The sequence below is a fragment of the Lutjanus erythropterus genome, chromosome 19, assembly GCF_056507025.1.
Source record: "Lutjanus erythropterus isolate fLutEry1 chromosome 19, fLutEry1.hap2, whole genome shotgun sequence".
In the NCBI taxonomy this organism is placed as follows: Eukaryota; Metazoa; Chordata; class Actinopteri; order Lutjaniformes; family Lutjanidae; genus Lutjanus; species Lutjanus erythropterus.
In genome coordinates this window covers 7,937,560-7,957,934 of record NC_139335.1, presented here as the reverse complement: position 1 = coordinate 7,957,934, position 20,375 = coordinate 7,937,560, and the positions used below count along the sequence as shown (strand labels likewise).

At 41.1% G+C, this 20,375-nt stretch overlaps 1 protein-coding gene across 1 annotated transcript in view; it reads right to left on the bottom strand.

Annotated features, from left to right (window-relative positions):
* Positions 1–5,506: 5,506 nt before the first annotated feature.
* mrc2 (mannose receptor, C-type 2) overlaps positions 5,507–20,375 on the bottom strand; it is a 38,758-nt gene continuing 23,889 nt past the window's right edge. Inside the window, exons 10-29 of the mRNA XM_084743824.1 lie at positions 18,480–18,595; positions 18,230–18,378; positions 15,635–15,852; positions 15,104–15,246; positions 14,916–15,012; positions 14,007–14,136; positions 13,752–13,784; positions 13,457–13,623; positions 13,124–13,292; positions 12,901–13,043; positions 12,450–12,558; positions 12,021–12,187; positions 11,824–11,932; positions 11,074–11,312; positions 10,790–10,952; positions 10,315–10,464; positions 9,965–10,078; positions 9,291–9,470; positions 8,235–8,258; positions 5,507–8,150 (exon numbers count right to left, since the gene is read on the bottom strand). Coding sequence (XP_084599950.1) covers positions 7,930–8,150; positions 8,235–8,258; positions 9,291–9,470; positions 9,965–10,078; positions 10,315–10,464; positions 10,790–10,952; positions 11,074–11,312; positions 11,824–11,932; positions 12,021–12,187; positions 12,450–12,558; positions 12,901–13,043; positions 13,124–13,292; positions 13,457–13,623; positions 13,752–13,784; positions 14,007–14,136; positions 14,916–15,012; positions 15,104–15,246; positions 15,635–15,852; positions 18,230–18,378; positions 18,480–18,595 — 2,841 coding nt within the window. The 3' untranslated portion in view covers positions 5,507–7,929. The remainder of the gene's footprint in view (positions 8,151–8,234; positions 8,259–9,290; positions 9,471–9,964; positions 10,079–10,314; positions 10,465–10,789; positions 10,953–11,073; positions 11,313–11,823; positions 11,933–12,020; positions 12,188–12,449; positions 12,559–12,900; positions 13,044–13,123; positions 13,293–13,456; positions 13,624–13,751; positions 13,785–14,006; positions 14,137–14,915; positions 15,013–15,103; positions 15,247–15,634; positions 15,853–18,229; positions 18,379–18,479; positions 18,596–20,375) is intronic.

Below are 20,375 nucleotides of genomic sequence, written 5' to 3'. Positions count from 1 at the left end.
TACTCGAGTATCTCAGAGGAGGCGAGGTGGAATGAAGCAGTGATATTGTTCTGTTACTCCCAGAGCAGAGACCTCTGCCGCTGCAGCTTCCTGCCTTTAAACTCCGAAACCCCACACAGGTGCATTTGAGACGCCTCGGGCGAAATGGCTGCTGCTTTAGCTATGGCTGCTGTACGTGTGCAGAGAGAAGCCCATGGGCCGCCGCAACATTACCCACATGACCTCCCGGCGAGCCATTACAGCATCTTCAAATGAGTAAATAAGGGAGAGAAGCCATAAGCAGTGGAATCGTGGCCAGTAAATAAAACTAATGAACTGAAGTCATTAAAATAAAACGTAGGCGGTAGAACGGCTGCAGAGAAACATGTCAGGTGGATAGTTCAGATCCTCTCGTGATGAAAGGTGATGGAGATGGGCAAAATTGTAGCACACACACAAACACACAGGCACACACACACAGGCTGGTGTCACTGTATTTGTGGTAACAAACAATGCCAATAAAGAGGAACTTGTGGATGTGGACGTCCCATAAGTGTTGATGGTAACTGTAGTCGATTGAACCAATAAATTCCTCAGTGTGTGCTAAATTTACTGAAAAAACTGAGTTATCCTGCAGGCTTGTAGCTACTATTGAGGACCTGAGATTTTTCGGGGTCCTTTTATTTTTTTTAAATATATATTTCATAAAATGTTCAAATTAAGTAACAAAGTGCTAAGTTATTGCTTCAATTGACACTATTTACCACACTGACTGGACATTTACATGAAAAATGACAAAGTTTCCCTTTAAACTTGTGGGGTCCAGCATTTTAGTTTCAGTATAGTGGGCTACCAGTTTCTGGACCCCTACAAAAACGCCACACGCAGTATATAACGCTTATGTTTTCCTTCAGCTGTTGCCAAGGAAACAAAATGTTTCTCAGCCATTAGACTAAAATACTTTGGAGTGCACCTGAAATATTCAGTGTCCAGTTGCATAAAACTACTCGGCCAAGGTTTCCCTTAAATTTTAATCTCAGGATGCCTTTGGAAAAAAATGAGTTGCATAAAATCTACATAAGGATTTCCTTAGAATGCTGTAAGGTAAAAACATTTAATTTCCAAGTGTTTAATTTCTAAGTGTTTGCCCTCAGCTACTCTGTGTTGAAAGAGGGTCCCTAGTGACCGATTCGGACGTTGTCTGAAGGGACCCATAACGGTCCCTTCAGACAAGGGCTGAATTTATCGTGATTGAAGTGGAGGAGATACTGAGAAAGTTTTCAGGACAAAGAAAACCCACTGGACACGATGAGCCATGAGAAACTTGTTAGATGGGATGGATTTGACATTAGCACTAGCCAAACATAACAAAACCCTGTCTCATACATTAACATTAGCTTTTATTGAAATTCACAAATAGTTGTCAAACCCTGATAATGTTCTTGCTGTCAGAGTAATATTTTTAATATTTCTAATTTACTTCATGTATGGTTCATTTCGCAGCAGATTTCTCACACTGATTTTGTCAGATAGCTTACTTCTTGGTCAGATTTACGTCGTGTTATGTACGAGCACATGTGCTTTCCATTGTTTGAGAAGAACAACGTTCCCATTTGGTGTTCAGCTTGTCTTTCTGATTCTATTTTGGAGAAGCTAACTAACACAAACTATTTGTGTTGGCTAACCTGGCTAACAACTGACATTAATACTGTCTTATAACATTAAAGAATGATGTGAGCTGGTAACTGGGATGCCCATGGTGCATCCCAGTTTATGGTGCAGACACACCAAATCTAGCAACGACGGATCTCGATGCAACAGAAAATCCCAGTGGGCGGTGCTTGATTTCGACTCAGATCTTTTCAACATGTCATAACCTTTCTCATTTTTCGGGTACACTGTACACTAAAATATGTTTCTGAAAACATTTTAGGTGAGAAGTAGGCGATGCAGTAAGAGAATCATGTTTAATATTTGAACAGAACTGCCTACTTTGACAGTTTAATTGGACTTTTGTGAGTCTGCTGTTGGAGAGACTAGGTCTAGTCGTGATTATGCAAATTCAGATATGGCGAACGGTCCGCCGACTCTCTGCACTGTACCCATCATGCACTGCAGGACCATTTCTACTCTTTTCCATAGAAAATTAATTGGATCTGTCAACCTGATGTCAACGGATTTGGTGTTTCTGCACCATCAGTGTAAACACATGGGCAAGAGGACAAGCAAGAGGCTTTATTCAACACTCCTAAGTGAACTCCTCAGTTGAAGGAAATATTTATCTTAAGGGACAAAGTTTCATATTTGAGGTGGCTTATGCAGCCGCACACAGGTACCTAATGATCGTCATGATAAATATTTAGGACAACAAGGTACTACAACATTACAGTAAGTTACAATGCAGCCTGGCATTGACTAATTCACAAATGTGAATTATGCATGTGTCTGCCAGAGCAAATGAAACATGAGCTGGCAGATTTGTCTGGTTCCCAGGCTGCACCCAAAGATAAATACAACCTGACAAAGTATTTAGACTGGAGATTGTAGCCATGGCATGCAAATAAGGCTAGATGTTAAACAGGGAAATTTAACAGACAGAAAAAGGTGTAATTTGTTGTAAGAGAAAAATGCAAAAATGTTTAAGAGTAAAAGTTCCTCGTGGATAATTTCCATACACCAGAGACACATTAAAAACGACAGGCGACGGTGCTGTGAAACTCATAAACAACCGCTGGAGTACATAACCCCTGGATGCTTTAAACTGAGTGCCTGCGGCATGCTGTTGGATGAGTTGTGACATTCATCCTAAGTGAGATGGATTACAGAGAGCCAGTTTGATTTAAATAACAAGCAATTTACAGGCTTGGGTGTGACGCTGCAGAGGTGCAGGTCTCTGGCAGGAAGAGGCCATGAGCTTCCATTACACCAGGTGCTGCTGGGATTGAAACAGCCACTGGGCTCTGGGTTGGTCTACCTGTTCAAGCATAGTCCAGCTTGTGCGTAGAGGGGGTGGAGCATGGCTTACACCTTCTACTCTTCCTCTTCCCCAGCAACATGTTATCAGGCAAAATCACAGCTGCTTGCATAAAACAATTCAACTGTAGAGAAGATTGCAATCATTAAGCAACAGAAATTCTGCACTGATCACAACAAAAAAAACAACTGGTAGTTGTAGCACTGTAGAGATATGATGCAACAGAGAAAACAACTAGAGACAAATGGACTCGAAAGTGAATCAAATGCCATGAAATGAACAGAAGGACGTGTCCCATACAGAAGGCAAGGTGTGCCCTCTTGTGGAAAAACTTCAACATTGCAGTCAACATCAATTACTTTACACATCAATTCCGAATTAATTTCCCAGCTCACTGACTTATAAAACTTACAACGGGAACTAACAGGGTACTCACTAATAGGTCACGAACACGTGATCTGTGGGAGTAAACAGGAATCAATTTCACTGGAGAATTTGCTTCACAATGAACAACTCCAATTCCAAAAAAGCTGGGACACTGTGTAAAACATATATAAAAACAGGATGCAATGATATGCAAAACCCTTTTTTAACCTATATTCAACTGTATACAGTACAAAGAGAAAATATTCAGCTGTCAAACTGATTCACTTATTATTTTTGTAAATATACACTCACATGCACACTCATTCTGCCTGCAACACGATTTTAAAGAAATTGGGAGAGGGGCAACAAAAGACTGGGAAAGTTGTGAAATGCCTAGGAAACGCCTGTTTGTAAAAATTCAAAAGGTAAACAGGTTAATTGGTGACATGTGATAGTATACAGAGATGAGGCTCACCACTTTATAGAAAAACTGCATGAGCAAATAGTTCAACAGTTTGACAACAACAACTTTCAACACAAATCTAAAATAAAATAAATAGATTTGAAGAATCTAGAGAAATCTCTGCACGTAATGGAGCAAAGCCTAAAGACAGCATTGAAGTCTGTGAGCTATGACCTCAGGCGGCACTGCATTAAAATCTGCATTAAAAAAAACAGCTGTCAGCAAACACAGTTTGTCGCTGAATCTGCAAATGCAAGTTAGGACTCTGCCATGCAGAGAGGAAGACATATATCAACAACACGCAGAAAAGTGGCAGATTTTTCTGGGCCTGAACTCATCTGAGATGGACAGAAGCTAACTGGAGAAATGTGCTGTGCCGACTGTTGAGCACTTGGAGTCATATATCAAGCAAGAATGAGAAAGAATTTGCTTTTAAAACTTAACAGTTAGTGTCCTCAGTTCACAAACACTGACTGAATGTTGTTCAAAGAAAAGGTGATGTAACACAGTTGTAAAATTGCTGCTGTCCCAACTTTTGTGGAACATGTTGAAGTCATCAGATTTAGTATCAGTCAGTATTTACAAAAAAAAAAGGTAATCAGTTTGAACATTAAATGTTTTGTTTTTGCACTGTATTCAACTGAATATAGGTTGAAAAGATTTTTTTAAATCATTGCATTCTGTTTTTATTTACATTTTACACAACATTAAAACTTTTTTTTTTTTTTGGAATTGGAGATTTATAAACCTGACAACAGGGAAAACTTACTAATAGGTTACAAACACATGGACTGTGGGAGTAAATAGGGAGCTATTTTACGTGAGAATTTGTTCCCTAACAAATAATATATAAATAACTGTGGAATCAGAAGTTTTGAGAACATAGACTTTATTCATTTCATATAAAAATGACACAAAACTTTCAAAAAAAGTTGAACAGGTGCTTCAGGTAATCTTCACAGGGACAAGAGCCAGCCTGAATCACAAAAATGATTTAATTAGGGAACACGCCGAGGGTCGTCGCACCTTCACATCGCCACCTCAGTCAGTTCACATCTACCGCACATAAAGACAAACCTGTACAATAAACCACCAGCAGAGGCCGGGGTAAGCCTGCAGGGACAAACCACTGCACCCTTTACGTTCCTTTTTCCCTGCCTTTCGTCTCTTCCTACATCACGACTCCACCTCACACTTCCCCCTTTTTTCCCCTTTTCTCCTTCGTCTAGTTTTCCTTTTTTTTTTCAGTTTTCTTTCTGACCCTTCATGTCCCTGAGCCCTCCTTCTCTGATTGGTTCCAGACGTGCCACTGAGCTCTTCTTGCCGACTCAACATTCCACAGCTGGATACTGCATACACACACACACACCACACACACACACACACACACACACACACACACACACACACACACACACACACACACACACACACACACACAACACATACACACACTTCAACTTACTCTCTCTCCTCCTCCCTTCCCCCTCTATCTTAGTCCAACTCATGGAGCTGCTGTTTTTTTTTTCACAGCAGCTCAGTGAAACACCAAAAGCCTCAGACTGAAATGGCTCCAAAGCATTCCTGACAGAAATGCACTCAAAGGCAAAGAGCTGAGAGGAAAAGAAAAATGTTTGAGGGGGCAAATGAACTCTGAAAAATGTGGTCATTGTGCTGCACGAATGTGAAATCTCAAAATGACGTAGAAAAAGAACAGAAGGAGGTTTTCTCGTAGTAAATTCACTTTTAAGACATTCTTTGGCTCTCGTATATACAACGGTGTCATTCACATAAGGGATGTTTTCCTTTGTGGGGCAGTGAGAGGTTACAATGTTGGCAATTACCCCATAAAAGTAAGAAAGTTTCCAAATGTTGTATTTCAGTCAAAACCGATATTGAAACCTGCATCATTAAAAAGACAAAGAGAAAAAATAGCCAGGTGAAAAAATATACAGAAAAATGAACTGCGGTTCATAAACATGATGAATCAGACAAATATGAAATTGCAAAACCTTTTTCATGGTGAATACAAAGAGAATTACTGTCCTTAAAAATGCTGAATCAGCTCCAGATGGTGGCATGAGGAGCCAAAACAAATAAAAGTTAGGAGAGCAGCAGCTGTGCCTTCGGGATAATGACTAAAGGCAAGTAGATGACTAATATTGAATAAGCTCAGGATAATAGCAGAAAGTGCCTAAATGTACAAAGAGCCGTGGAAACTGAAGGTCTGATCATTTGATGACAACCTCCAGTCCTGCAGTACCAAAAAGACAACGTGGTCCATTTAAAGACCAGCTTCCAATACAAGTTCTCAAGAGAACGTAGTATTAGTAATGTGCACAGTTCCACTGTACTGCCCTCAGACGGTTTGAGGTCCCTGTCACCTTCCACACATTCACATTTGGACTTCTTCTTCTTCTTCTTCCTCCTCTGCTCGTCTGACAGCTGCTGCTGACGTGTCAGAGCAGAGAGGGGAGAGAGGCAGGCTCACAAAAAGCCAGGGTTGGATCAGATTATTGTGAAATGTTACTGAATGCAAATTACATGGCAAATTTTTTGATTAGTAACGTAATCTGTTGGACTACAAAAAAATGTAATAAAATCTGCAGACTTTCGAATACTTCAAAATCAAACATACCAGCCCAGCCACAAAAATTTGAGTTCCACATATGTGTTTTTCTTTTTAAAGGTACAGTGCACCCCAAAATCAAACATACATATTTTTCCCATAGCCTGTGGTGGTATGTATCCATCTAGATTGCCTAGCTTGTGTGAGTTGCTGAGTTTTTTTCTTTTTTAAATCAGCCGTAGAGATGTCCGCATTTTCTCCAAAATAATCAGAATAGACTCTCCACTCCACAAAAGCACACTCGAAAAATTCTAAACCAGCCGGAAGAAAGCAGTTCTGACACAAAACTGCTGATAAAAAGGTGTGTGGATTATCTTGAGTAACTGCATCATGATTTCTGGAAAGAGACACCAATGTTGAGTTTTTCAAATGTATTTTTTTGGTGCTTTGAGCACCACAAGCTGAGTGCCATTTAGTCCCATTATATTGGGGAGAGGGCAGACATCTCTACGGCTGATATCTCCAACTCCAAAAAGAAAAATATGTATCTTTGATTTTGGGGTGAACTGCCCCTTAAACATCTCAAAAGATTTTCAGTGTGAATAAAAATACATCAAGCTCTTTTGCAGAACGGTTGTCTCATTTGTCTGTCACCTTTTCATTAATAGAGCATTGGTTAGTTTAATAATACTTAAATTGCCATATTTTAAAGATGGAATCCAACATGTAATCAAGTAATCCTTGACAATGTAACTATAATCTAATTACACATTTTTGAACTGTAATCTGGTCTGATTATGTTACTTATTTTTTGTAATCTGATTATGAAATACACATGTGATCCATTACAACCCAACCCTGTAAAAAGCACACATGCATCATCAGTAACAGTTCTCTGCAGCTGCACAGATAACGACAAATCAATGCAAAGGACATGAACACAACGACACAATGAAAACACACCTCGAGTTTAGGTAAATACCGTCATGGCAAGAAAGAAAAAAAAAAACATCAGCAACTTAAAAATAAAAAATGACTTTGGTCCTGAAGATGACTGAGACTGTGTATTTAGAGGACAGAGACAAATGGTGTCTGTTAAGGGTCGATCTGTTACTGTGATAGGATTTTTTTTTTTTTTTTGCATTTTAAGTATTTCAATCAAACTGGGAAAAATAAAGGAAATACACACCAAACAAAACTTTACTTTGGCACCAAGGAAGACAGCGAGGAGTCATTTCATAAAACCGATTTCATGTGTTCCAGCTGCGATAAAACTAAACTCCCAGTGGATCCGTTTATGGCCTTCATGAGCGCTTTTGAGTAAAGGCTGCACACACGGAAGGATCTGATTTGTTGAAATGTTTTTGTCTTAGCAAAAGAGGGCCGAGAAGGCGGGGGATTCAGTTTAAAAACTAAACATCTGCTGTGCTCTACACAGCCCTTCAGCACTTCAAAAATCTTTTTTGGTTTTGAAAGAGACAAAAGAACATAAATGCCACATTGTGTATCTGGGTCAGCCTCTCCTGCGTGAAGTTGTGTGGGTCCAGTCCTGGTTGGGTCCAGTCCGGAGCGGCTCTGCTACTCTGGCTGCTCGTTCAGCTCCATGTCCGACACCAGGATGTTCTTCTCAGTCTGCTCTGTCAGGCTGGAGTTGGTGCGGCTGTAGCGGGCCCCTTCATAGGAACCCCGGGAGCCAACAGTTCGCCGACGGTACAAGTAGATCACGCCGACAATGAGCACCACCAGCACCAGGCCTGTCACCATGACAACAATCAGAGTGGGCAGGTGGTCGCCATCCGCTAGGGAGAAGATGGAGGTCAGGATTTAGTGTAAATAATTCACTTTATACAGACATATAAATGAACAGAATAACTCGCACTTACATGTTACAGTTGCAGTTTCAGTACCTGGAAATGGAAAAGGGGGCAGTTAGTAAAAGTAGACTTCATGATGCTTCATGGTTCATTTAATTTCCTCAACACTTTCGTTTCATTTGCATAGATAAGCCTAAAAATTTATGCTCAAAGATTTCATATAATAATGATAGACACGGTCACACTACCAAACAGGTTACACAAGGTCATGTAGTAGTACCTGCACCTAGGACCTGAACCAACAATGTTGAATCACAGTAAAAGTGCACATTTAAATGTATTTTTTTGAGTAGCTATTCACACTTCACACAAGTAAACTGCTCTAAATTAATCATGGTCTGTGGCTTGTATTTTTACCCACACACCACCCTGGTCACCAGCATTACAGCCCACGGCCCCAACATATTTTTCGGTAGCAGTAGTACTGACAGGTGGATTTCTGTGTAGCTAACATTAGCAGGCAGTCTTGCCCGCAAATGTTTATTTAAATTGAGTCCTTGAATGATGACAGTATTTTCACAGCTGGAAGGCTTAACATAAACTGTACTGTGATGTTGTTCCTCTTTTCTGATTTTAAAGACAAAATAATGTGGACATTTCCACTCAGTGAAGCATTTTTTCACTGGAGACCATGATAATGAGTTGGAAACTGTAAGATTAGCTGGTTTACCTCGAGACCAGAGTGGTTTTGTAATGTGTTTGCACTGTGTATGGTGGTATACTGTACTTTATGTTAAAATATATTTAACATTTTTAATCCTGCTAATAATAATCTTTCATCTTTCTTTCTCTCTTTTTTTGTCCTAATTACATGGAATCAGTCTCTCCACAATCTCCCCAAGCCTGTATGTGAACCTCTTTGAACTGATTAGCCAATATTTGATTTATCGATTGGTTTTTGTTCTTAAAGGACACGCTGTCAGCTCCTGCACACAGATCATCACGCTCAGGGAGTTTTAAATGATTTACTATGCTCTGATCTCATTGTTGACTCGTTTGATCTCAAACTCAACTGACTTAACTCGACCTGATCCCTTTGGCTAAAATGGTCTTGCGTGTTCTTACTGCGAGGCTGCTTGCAGATGACTCCATGTGTGCGATTTCTGCAGGAGCCCGGCTTCCACAGACCACTGTTGCTCTGGATCCAGAAGCAGGAGTTCGGAGACAGAACGGAGAAGGCGACATCATGAGCCTCCCAGTTGGTGTACGACATCTCTGTGTCCTCGCTCCACACTAGAGTTCTACCTGCAGCAGGAACACACATGCACACACACTCAGAGGAGCGTCTGACACACTTAACCACTCAACTGCTTGTTTAGTTTTATATTAAGGAGAGCTAATTTATCATGTCATGTTCTGCCTTCAGTCACAGAGGTTTTCAAGCATATTTTAGGGCATTTCACAGACATTATCTAATTGCACTGACAGATAACAATGCTGTTTAAATAAATTAACTTTCCTGTGATAAATCACTTTGCTTTATTTGACATGAGAAAATCTGTCTTAATCAGGTTTCCTTTGCTTAATTAATTGTGTCATAATTATTCTATCAAAGATATCATAATCAATCAGGAAAAACAAAATAAATTAGGAAACTTATCTGCAAGCAGAGTGAGATAATTTGACTGAAAGTCGCATAAAATGAATAAGCTTGGATTTAAAAAGAGAAGCTTTTAAAAATCTGAAGGTTAATAAGTGCACTGCTGCAGAGAGAGATAGAAAGGACAACGTTGCTGGACCTCTAACGCTGATGCCCAGCCAAGCTCCATGTGCCTGTTCTGCATAAGTCTGGATGTGTTCCCACACAAATCCGTTCTCCGTTTCATCCAAGATAGACAGAAGCTCTGCTCCCACTAGAAGAGAGAAAGAGAAAGAAACACACAGAGATGGACAACAGGAGAAATGGGAATTGATCACGCTGCAGCCGGCTCAGTGAAAAACACTTCTAAATTTAGACATATTGATGCGTTTTGTCAATTATGTTTGCTGTTGAGAAGGTCAAAAGAGATGCTCTTAATTGGCTTTAAATTCAGTAACATGAGCTGTACAGTACTGACAGAGTCAGAACAACAGAGAAACTCTTCCCTACCTTTTTTACAGGACATGCGTGCATCCTGCTGCAGTTTCAGACTTTGCAGGTTGAAGGCGTAACAGTGGTTTCTGAACGGCACCCACGCCCATCCTCCCAGAGAGTGGGGGCACTGACCGGGGTAGATCCACTGGTGACTCACAGGCTCATCTGGCAAAGAGAAAAAGAAAACTTAAAGATCTGAAGTACTTCTCCACAGTCAGTGTTTTACCTCACTGTGAAAAAACATTGAGACAACTCAAAACTCCAAGGCAACTTACTGCAATAGATTTATGAAGTTTGAGCCTAAGTCAAACGAAGTTATCTTGAAATTGCCTTGAAATTTTGAGTTTTCTCAATGTGCTGCTGTGGACAGGGTCAGCGTTAAAATGTATTTTAGTCACACAATAATGCAAACAAACTGATATGTGACATTCTGGTGCACTTGTGCAACATGTTAACGAATATTTATTGCTGTCAGATTACACACACATACCACTAATTTGACAGATAGCAGCCTCAAGTTTATCATCACAGGGAGTCATCGTCCACTGGCCAGTAGTGGTCATGTGACCGCATCCAGACAACTGATTGGGCTCCCCATCTTTCCAGTTTGAATATGAAAGTTCTTCTTCACCCAGCCAGGTGAAGCTCCGTCCCTGAGAACATCAAACACATACGATGCAATTCACTGCAGTTTCACTCAGCCTGGAAAACACTGTCCTACTCGGGTGAATCGCTTAGCGAATTATTAGATATACTGTAAGTTATTAGTCTCACTCCATAGTTGTAGAGAGCAATCCAGGCCGGCCGGCGCAGGCTGTTGATCAACAGCGTGAGGTACGCCTGCTGGAAGGGATTCTTCACCGTGGCCAGTGTCCCATTCAAAGACTCACAGAGATGCAGAGCGCCGGTCCAGTCCAGGCGCTTCTCCACCACCCGGTAAGTCACTCCACCCAGCTCTACTGGCTTTGACAGGGAGGCAGGAATAAGAGCAGGGGCCGGAGGGAGAGTCGTGTCTGAAGAAACGACAAAGTCACACAAGATGAGTTGAGGCGACACTCCTCTGTTTGTGCTGCAAATATTCTGCACTTTTTACGCTTTAGACTCCAGCAGGATCTGGAGAATCCTCACTTCAAAACATAGCTATGTTATGAGAACAAACAACAGTAATGTGGCAGTAGGTAGCGTTTTTGGCAACTTATGAAAGGAAAATTTATGTGGAAAAGTTATAACCCAGTCAGCCATCCCTTCTGGCTCTCTGCACTTCCCCTCTCTGTTTATGGTGGGGAAAAAAAAAATCATATTTCAACATTACAATGTACATTTACAGTTCTGGTTACTGTTGACGACTTAGGCTGGCTTTACACAGTGAAACTTTACACAACTTCTGTACCTACAACTCAAAGCTCAGGACTTTTTTCTTTGTTTTAATATACTTGGAATAATTTTAAAATGATGAGCGCTATACAGAAATATATAGAACATGTGCTTAAAGCGCATTACTGTAGTCATTATTCATTATTTCACCTTGTTGCCTTTGACAGATGAAGCCATTATTTTCCATCTCACAGGCTCGGGAAGCCCACATGCCAGCGTTCTTCTGCGGGTTCCCATGAATCATCACCACACAGTTTCCCTGAAAGGTGACAGTGAGATTGTCAGAACAGAAACACGTTAGGGACAGTATTATAGCATGAGTGCTGACAGGTGAGTGTTGCGAGTACCGGAGTTTTGTTGTGGTGTGGTCCACTGTTGTCGAGCGGCTCCCCGGGAGCCCAGTTGGTGTAGCTGAGCAGGCCGGCCTTGGCCCACTGGAAATGACCTTTAGAGTCTGAAGTCAGACCCACCCAGAGGTCCACACTGGCATTGTTCAGCAAAGTGGTGACAAAGGCTGTGAGAGGGAGAATCAATTGCATCAGTCTGCTTGTGTGCCATAAATATAGATAAATAAAAATATTAATATCTAAACTAGTATCTAAATATCTAAACAAGCAATCAGTTACTGTTAAAATAAAATGACTGGATGCTAATAATGTACTATAACATACTACATCCATTTGATGCTGCTCATAATGACAGATCATACAAATTCAGCTGGACTAATTATACTTGAAAAATGTGACTTTGTGATGGTCGTGTTCAGCTGTAATTACCTTCCTCCAAATGATTGGACACCACTGCCAGAACACCTCCCTGCATTTCACATTTCAGCTTGGCTGCAGACCAAGTAACTCGGGGTGACTGATCAAATACTCTGAAACACTACAGAAGCACCAGATACACTGTAAGTTGATCAGCAATTTACGACTGTCAGTTGTCGGTTAATCTACAGGTAAGCCTGTTATACTAAAAACAAAAGCCCACTGCTCTGAAAATACACACTCTGGAGTTGAAATTCAGTGTCTGCCTGTCTTACTGCCTGCCAGACTCCATTATTGTCATTGTCAGAGAAAAGCGAGTATTTCACCTTAGCTTGTTTTGTTAGCTTGTTCACTGCCTATGGTAAGCTATGCTTATTTGATGCATTCTAGACATTTTGCATCCTTTATACAACTGAACATAATAATTGCATTGCACTGAACTCCTGGTGCTTTGCAGCTCTACCTTATGTTGGTAGGAGGACCATCCATCAGGACAGCCTGAAGGTGGGTGGGGGGATGATGGAGTTGGAGGAATGGTGCCCGTGACATTGACTCTCTTACAGATGTAGGGCAGGTCAGAGTGGCACTTCTGATCAGCCCAGTCCGCTGTTAGGAGGTCAAAAATACAAGCTCATGTATGTGCACTGCATTTGATTTTGTCTCTCGAGGTCTTGGGCTGTCCTTACCTTTGCTAGCAGACAAGTAAACACATTTGCGATCACGGCTGAGTGGGTGTGGCCTCCCAAGGGCCCAGGATACGTAATTGAGCACAGAGTGGTCTGACCAACGGAAACGGCCATCATTTTCGTAGGTGTGCAGCCCCAGCCACCAGTTGTCACCCTCAACTTTGGCCATCTGAAGGTGAGAGAGAAACTGTGAGAAGGCATGCCATGCAGAGACACCATAATTACACAGGTTTGTACTTGTCAGGTATCTCTGCTAAACCACAAGTATTTAATTGCACACTTAAATGAAATTAACTCAAATGATGATGAAGTTTTTGATAAAGTGTGCAGTGCCTTGCGTAAAGTGTTGGCCAGGAAAGCTTCTTCCTCAGCTGAGTGGACAGAAGCCAGCGAGGAGTCAAACCAGGAGCAAATCCTCTGGGCCTGGTCCCAAGTGGTGCGGTGGTCAAAAAATTTATAGTCAGCCTCCTGGAAACCAATCCACTCCGGTGAACTGGTGCCTGACAGATGGGAAAAAGGGAAGAAGGAAAGACAGTATTGAGACAGAATAGTGAGGGTTTGAAATAAGCCCCAAGGAAGTAATTTCAGTATGCTGAGAGAAGATCAAAGCTAAGAAAATAAGACTGACCTTCAGAAACTTCTGGTTCCATCTCAACACTACCTGAAAACACACACACATACACACAATGGAAAAGTGTATTCATGACATAGAAAATGTCAGAGGCCCAAAAGGCAATGAATAAAAAAGGAAGAAATCTTGAGACACTCAAATCAGAGAGCGATGTCCCCACAATAGGGGCTGCAGGTGTAAAAAGGTATTCCTAAAGGTGAATAGAAAATTGGCAACATGAAATAGAATACGGGAGGTCCGTTGCTATTGTACCTCTGGGGATCTTGCAGATCCAGTCTAACTCAGAGTCACAGTGCATGGCCAGCCAGGTCATTGTGCCCAAGTCTGCTGCAGCACATTGTCGGATGTTGTAGTAGTAGCGGCCAAAGTTCTGGTATGTGAACTGAGACACAAGAAAAGAGTAAACAGATTTTGTTTGTTTTTTTACCAATCATCTATTAGTACACTGTTAGTAGAGATGGGACTGATCCAATAACCGCATATAACTGTCAAATATCAGAGTCGTGTCACTGATCTGTGGTCTGATTTAAATTCCCAAACCTCATGTATTATTTGTTTATAAATAAAGCACTAAGCCACATGAATTGAGACATGAATAGAGATCTACTCTGAACTAGCTTATAATACAAGGTAAACACGTTCCAAATTTCAGTTTTTAAATATAGCTGCAGTGAAGAAATGTACTAGCCACCTCACTTATGGTACAATAAACCAGCACAAAAATGACAACCACCAAAATAAACTTCCATGTTCTGTACAAACACGTTACAAACACTAACAAAAAGTAACATTGCATTTTTGAACACAAAACCTAAACTCTCAGCAATGCATCATGGGAAAAACGAGGGCCATCTCTCAGCACTATCTGCAGCACAAGTAGGCATCACAAGCCACAATCCTATACAACAATGGTCGGAGGTCACCATCACACAAGTTACATTACACAAACTAAACAAGCTTTCCAGATTATGAAAAATCTACACATTACAATAATAATAATAATAATGATAATGATAATAATAATAATAATGGAAAAAGTGTTGGTATCAGTATAGCATTGATATCCAGATATCCAAATTCAATTATCAGAATCGGATCAGAACTGATAAAATTTGGACCCATCCATCTCTAACAATTAGGTCGGATGTTGTCTTTACTCACAGCCAGTCCATCGCTCCACTTCCAGCTGCCGTTGTCCATGGGGTTTCTGCGGTTCAGTCCGATCCAAAACCAGTGCTGCTCATGGTCCTCTGACTCCCTGCAGACCACATCATCATCATTGTCATCATCACCATCATCATCATCATCGTATTACATCACATGTCACGTGGTCAGAGGTTCACACCCACCCAAAGGCCTCATGAAGGACCTGCAGGACGAAGTGCTCCTCCTCGGGGCCGCTGATACTCAGCAGGTTGGCACCATGTCTTTTGCAGAACAGGTGAGCCTGCAGCCAGCTCAGCTTCTGCTCCAGCTGGGATGAATGAAACACCTGCACACATGTGATAAAGGTTAAAATAGTTCAATTACAGCTGGATATCATTGTAACTTACTGAACTTTGTCCATGACACTTGAGAGTTAAAATGTGAAGACTGGCACTAAATACCTGGTCAGATTCTTGGTGCTGTTTACTTTTAAAAAAAATAAATTATAACGTCTAAATCACCTTGAAAACTGTTGTTATCCTACTTTGTAAAAAGTGATCATACAAGGACAGGTAATACACTGAGATGTCTCTGCATAGAAATGAGAAAAAGGTAATTAATTATTCAAATATTAGCTGAGGTCATTTTAGTCCCAACACTGAATGAATGGATTAACGCAAACCAAAGTGTGACTGATATTAAAAGACGCTTCCAGCAGAGTACTGATGATGAACCTTGTAACAGTAGCGCAGGTTGCTGTTGCTCTTCCACCCACTGGGACAGGAGCCGCTGAGGCTCGGGGTGGGCTGAGGGGCCGGGGGCTCGGGGCTCAGAGACGTGTCCTGGTTCTGGCGGCAGATGAATTTTGCCTTGGATGATGCACACTCCCTCACTTCCCACAGACCTGTTGCGAAGCCCGTCGCCATGGAAACGCAGCCGCCGTTAACGTTGACTGAAATAGACACAGGGTGAAACGTAGGTGAGCGGAGAGGAAGAGATAGAAGCTCCACTGATGAAACGTGTGGAAATAGAGGGATGATGTGGAGGGGAAAAAAAATGCATGGAGAATGTGATTACACCTTTCTTACAAAAATGGTTTTGAGTGTCGGAGCCTATATTAAACTTTTCTCAAAACAAGGTCCAACATTTTCTGTAAAAGCTGTCTGGGCTCTGTTTATCTAACCATCCTCATGAATCATTGCCCAGTTGCAATAAACCACTTAGGCTGAGGTTTCCCTTAAATGTCCATCTGAGGATGTCTGACGAGTTGCATAAAATTACACTAAGGATTCGTTAGGATGTTGCAAGGGCAAACCATGAAATCTGTGTTTGCCCACAGCTTCTTCCCTCATGTGTTGCCAGCAGGTTCTTAGTGACTTCAGAAAATTTTAAGGGACCATAACATTTCTGTAAAAGTGAAATGATTTGTGAAGCATAAGGCAATCCACCGTATTCACAGGGTTTTCTCCTAAAATTCAAATGTCATCATGTGACAAAGCCCTACAAATAAAGTTAATAATTGCCCGAAAGGTCCTTTAAACCAGTCGTGTCTACAAGAGCAACAAACTGCAGCTCTAATCTGTGCAGAGGTCAGGCAGTTCATATCTTTAGATCTATCAGCGACTCTAAAGCTGGAGGACTCGCCCACGCCTGTTTTTGTGCCTCCAGGTCTGGTTTAGAAATTATGACTATGGTGAATCCAACATCCACGATAGCCTCAATTTTACAGGGAGAATTCAGCCCTGTTTGTTGTCTCCACCCTACCGTGCCGCAATGATGCAACCACACTTTGCAATTTCAACAACATACCGGTTCAGTTTTGATACGTTAAATTTGTTTTTTACTGCTGCTGATAGCTGTCTTAGATAGGCAGATTGCCGGCTAATCAGCTCTGCTTTGCAGTCAAGTCAGGATATCAGGATGTAGTGCTGAATCTGTATTTTGGCCAAAGAAAAGCCACCTGAGACCAATCAAGTTTCTTCTCTGTAGATTAAATCCAAAGTTGGCTCTGGTAGCGAATGGACGTCATGTTTTGGGCAGTTGAAAAAAAGATTCAAGTTTGATGATCCCCTTAGGGAAAGGAACTCAACACAGTGACCGAATAAAGAAGTTACTGTAACTAACCCCACACCCCCCCACAAAAAAAACACAATGAAAATACCACATCACTTATAAAAGACTACAGCTGAAACAATCAGTTGAATAATCAAACTGAATCTCCAATAAATCTGTGGCTCTGGCTTGTCAGATGTGAGGATTTGCTGCTTTTCTTTGCTTCATATAATGGTGAACTGAAGTGAACATTTCAGAAGAAAGACAAAACTACTTTTACAGGTTGTGAGTGGATATAGAAGTATGTTACATTTTACATGAAAAGTCAGAAAAAAGCAGGGATGTCCCTGAAAAAGACGTCATCCGGATGGCAGCATATGTTGCTCCAAAACCTGTGAGTGCGTTTCAACATTAACGGGACCTTCACAGAAGTGACAGTTACCCATGATGCCATGGGCACTAACACACCCCCGTATCATCTGAGATGCTTTTGAACTTTGCACTGATAACAATCTGGATGGTCCGTTTCCGCTTCAGCCCAGAGGACACGACGTCCATGATTTCTGAAAACAATCTAAATTGTGGACTCGTCAGACCACAGACACACTTTCTGTGAGTCTTAAGTTGCATTTATAGATGCAGCGAAGATCTGTGTTAACTGAAAACAGTTTGACAAAGTGTTTCCTGCGTCCATGAAGTAATATCCTTTATAAAATCATGTGGGCTTTTAATGCAGCTCCGCCTGAGGGGGTCAAAGGTCACAGGCATTCAATGCTGGTATTCAGCCTTGCCTTTTATGTGCAGAGATCTCAGATTCTCTGAATCTTTTAATGATATTATGGATTGTGGATGGTGTGTGTTTGGAAATGTTCTTAAACTGTCGGATAAATATCTTATCTTGTACTGTTTTCAACAAGTCGAAAAGGATTTGCACATCATTGCATTGAATTTTTATTTGCATTTTAAACAACATCCCAACTTTTTTGATATGGTTTGTAAATATACTTTATGAGCTGTTACTGTAAGAACTAAATAGATCTATCTGGCATTAATACATCTTTTAATGATGTACCATGATATCCGATTTCTCCTGAACATCACTTCATCTTAGATCATTTAAATCCCTGCCGCTCCAAAAGCATTACTGCAGTCCTTTTTTGACCAGTAAGATATTATCAAATGTCCAAGTCATCTTAGTGCTTCGACACTCGGACTGATTCAACAATCTGTTCATCCTGCAATATAATATCACATCATACATGACATATGTGACCTACCCGGCTGGTCGCGATTCCAGTTGGTGAAGGACACTTCATCCCCGCTGAGCCAGTGAAAAGAGCTGGGGCTGCCCTGATCATGCAGGCCGATCCAGAAGGAGTCACCAGAGCGACCGAACACCAGGCTGTTGGCGAAAGCCTGCTCGAACCTTTAAACATTTAAAGAGACTTTTAGAAAGACTGTCTTGGATGTCTTTAACCGTAATCACTACAAGGGAGTCTGTGTGTGTGTGTGTGTTGTCATACACACCTATTGGTGATGGTCACAAGTGCAGCTCCATGGTCCTCACAGGACTTCCTGGCCTCATCAAAGGTAAGCAGATCTTCTCCCACCCAGTAACAAGCTGGACTGTGCCACTTCCAGCCCTGAGGGGAGAAGGAGAGTAAAACTTCAAAAAATAAACTTCAAAAAATGTTTAAAAAGTCCTGAAAATGAAGCTTCACATCTATGCTCTTGAAAATAAGGGTTCCAAAGGGGTTCCTCCTGAAGGGCTGAAGTATCATCAAAGTTCTTGAAGGGTTCTGGAATGAACCCCCAGAGAGGGTTCTGGGTAGAACCATTACACCATAGAAAGGTTCTCTGTAGACCCTCTCACAGGTTCTGGGTGAAATCTTTCACAGATGATTCTGGCTATAACCCTTTACGTTTCTTCTTGGTAGAAATCTCCTAAGGGGTTCCAAGTGAAATCTTTTTAAAAGGTTCTACCACGAACCAAACAGGATTCCTATGGGGATAAGCCGAAGAACCCTTTATGGTTCTAGTTAGGACTTGTATTTCTAAGAGTGTGCACAGGCTCTTTAAATTTGCCCATCGGATCATTTAAAATCTGGATGGAGTCAGTCAGTCATGATGATTTTTGGATAATATGTCTAAATCGCAGCAACTTGCTGTTTTGTACGTGGAAGGATGGTGCAAAACTTCACGTGAGTCTGAACAGAGTCACTTAAAAACAATTTTAACAGTCGAGCAGAATTTATTTCATTTAACTGTATACCAGTGAACTGTATCTTAAATGCAGAATAAAAAGAACAAGTTTAGGCATGCAGAAATAACTTTTCCTTGGCCTCAATCCCTCCTGCCAGCTCATGTACTGTAGTTGTGGACGTGTACAGACGCAGAGAGCAGCCAACACACAGGAGGTCAAAAGGGGTGACATTTTGTGCGAGATTGATAGTGAGAGGCAGTTTGTATACAGCTTTGTGTGAATAAGCCCAACCTCAGGCTTTTTGCACAACCACGTTTGGCATCTAGACAGAAACCTCAAAGATTATAGCTGCTGGAGAGGCCTGTTCTGGGCTCTTTAACACTCTTTCCTGTCCTTCCTCTCCCTGTCCTACAGTCAAAGGATCAATGATTTGTTGCATCTTCAAGGGACAGAACGACAATGAGACGTATTTCAACTGGGATCGACTATGTAGCTAGTGATGTTAGGAAACATTACAGATGGTCTTTTTTCTATCTTGCCTTTAAATTACACAGAAACTGAACCATCCAATCATTACATTCAACCACGTCCTCAATTACTAGAAAACAAGCAATATATTTAATTTTCGAAGTTTTAAAATAAAATAAAGTTTTGCCGAGATAAGTTTTGTTGGGATCATTTATTTTTTCTTTTTTAGATAAGCATGAATATTTGAGTTTTAGAACCCCCACAAATATTGTAGAATTGTAGAAGAATTCCAGTTTATCTTCAAAATAAAAGTAAATTATCTCAACAAAACATTGTTAGTTGATAAAACTTTTGCAAAACTTAAAAGTTTGAATTGGGCTCAGAATTCAAGAGTCTATTGAAGCAGAAGGAAAACCCCTCTCTGGTGTTATGGTTCCACTCAGAACCTTCTCAGGGGTTTTTATCCAGTCTTTCCACCTTCAAAGGGTGCAAACAAGAACCCACCCAGTGGTTCCCTTTTATAGTCCAAAGGTTTTATCTAGAACCCATCTACTGCTGAGAACCCTTTTGTATTATGGTACAAAAATCCCTTGACGAAGGAGTTCTTCAGGGAATTTGACAACCCTCTCTGAGGTTCTGTCCAGAATGTTTTTACTTTCTAAGGGTGCTAACAAGAATCCACCACCCTTTGGTGTCATCTAGAACCCACTCAGGGGGTTTGTACTGAGAACCCTTCTATGTTACAAAGGATT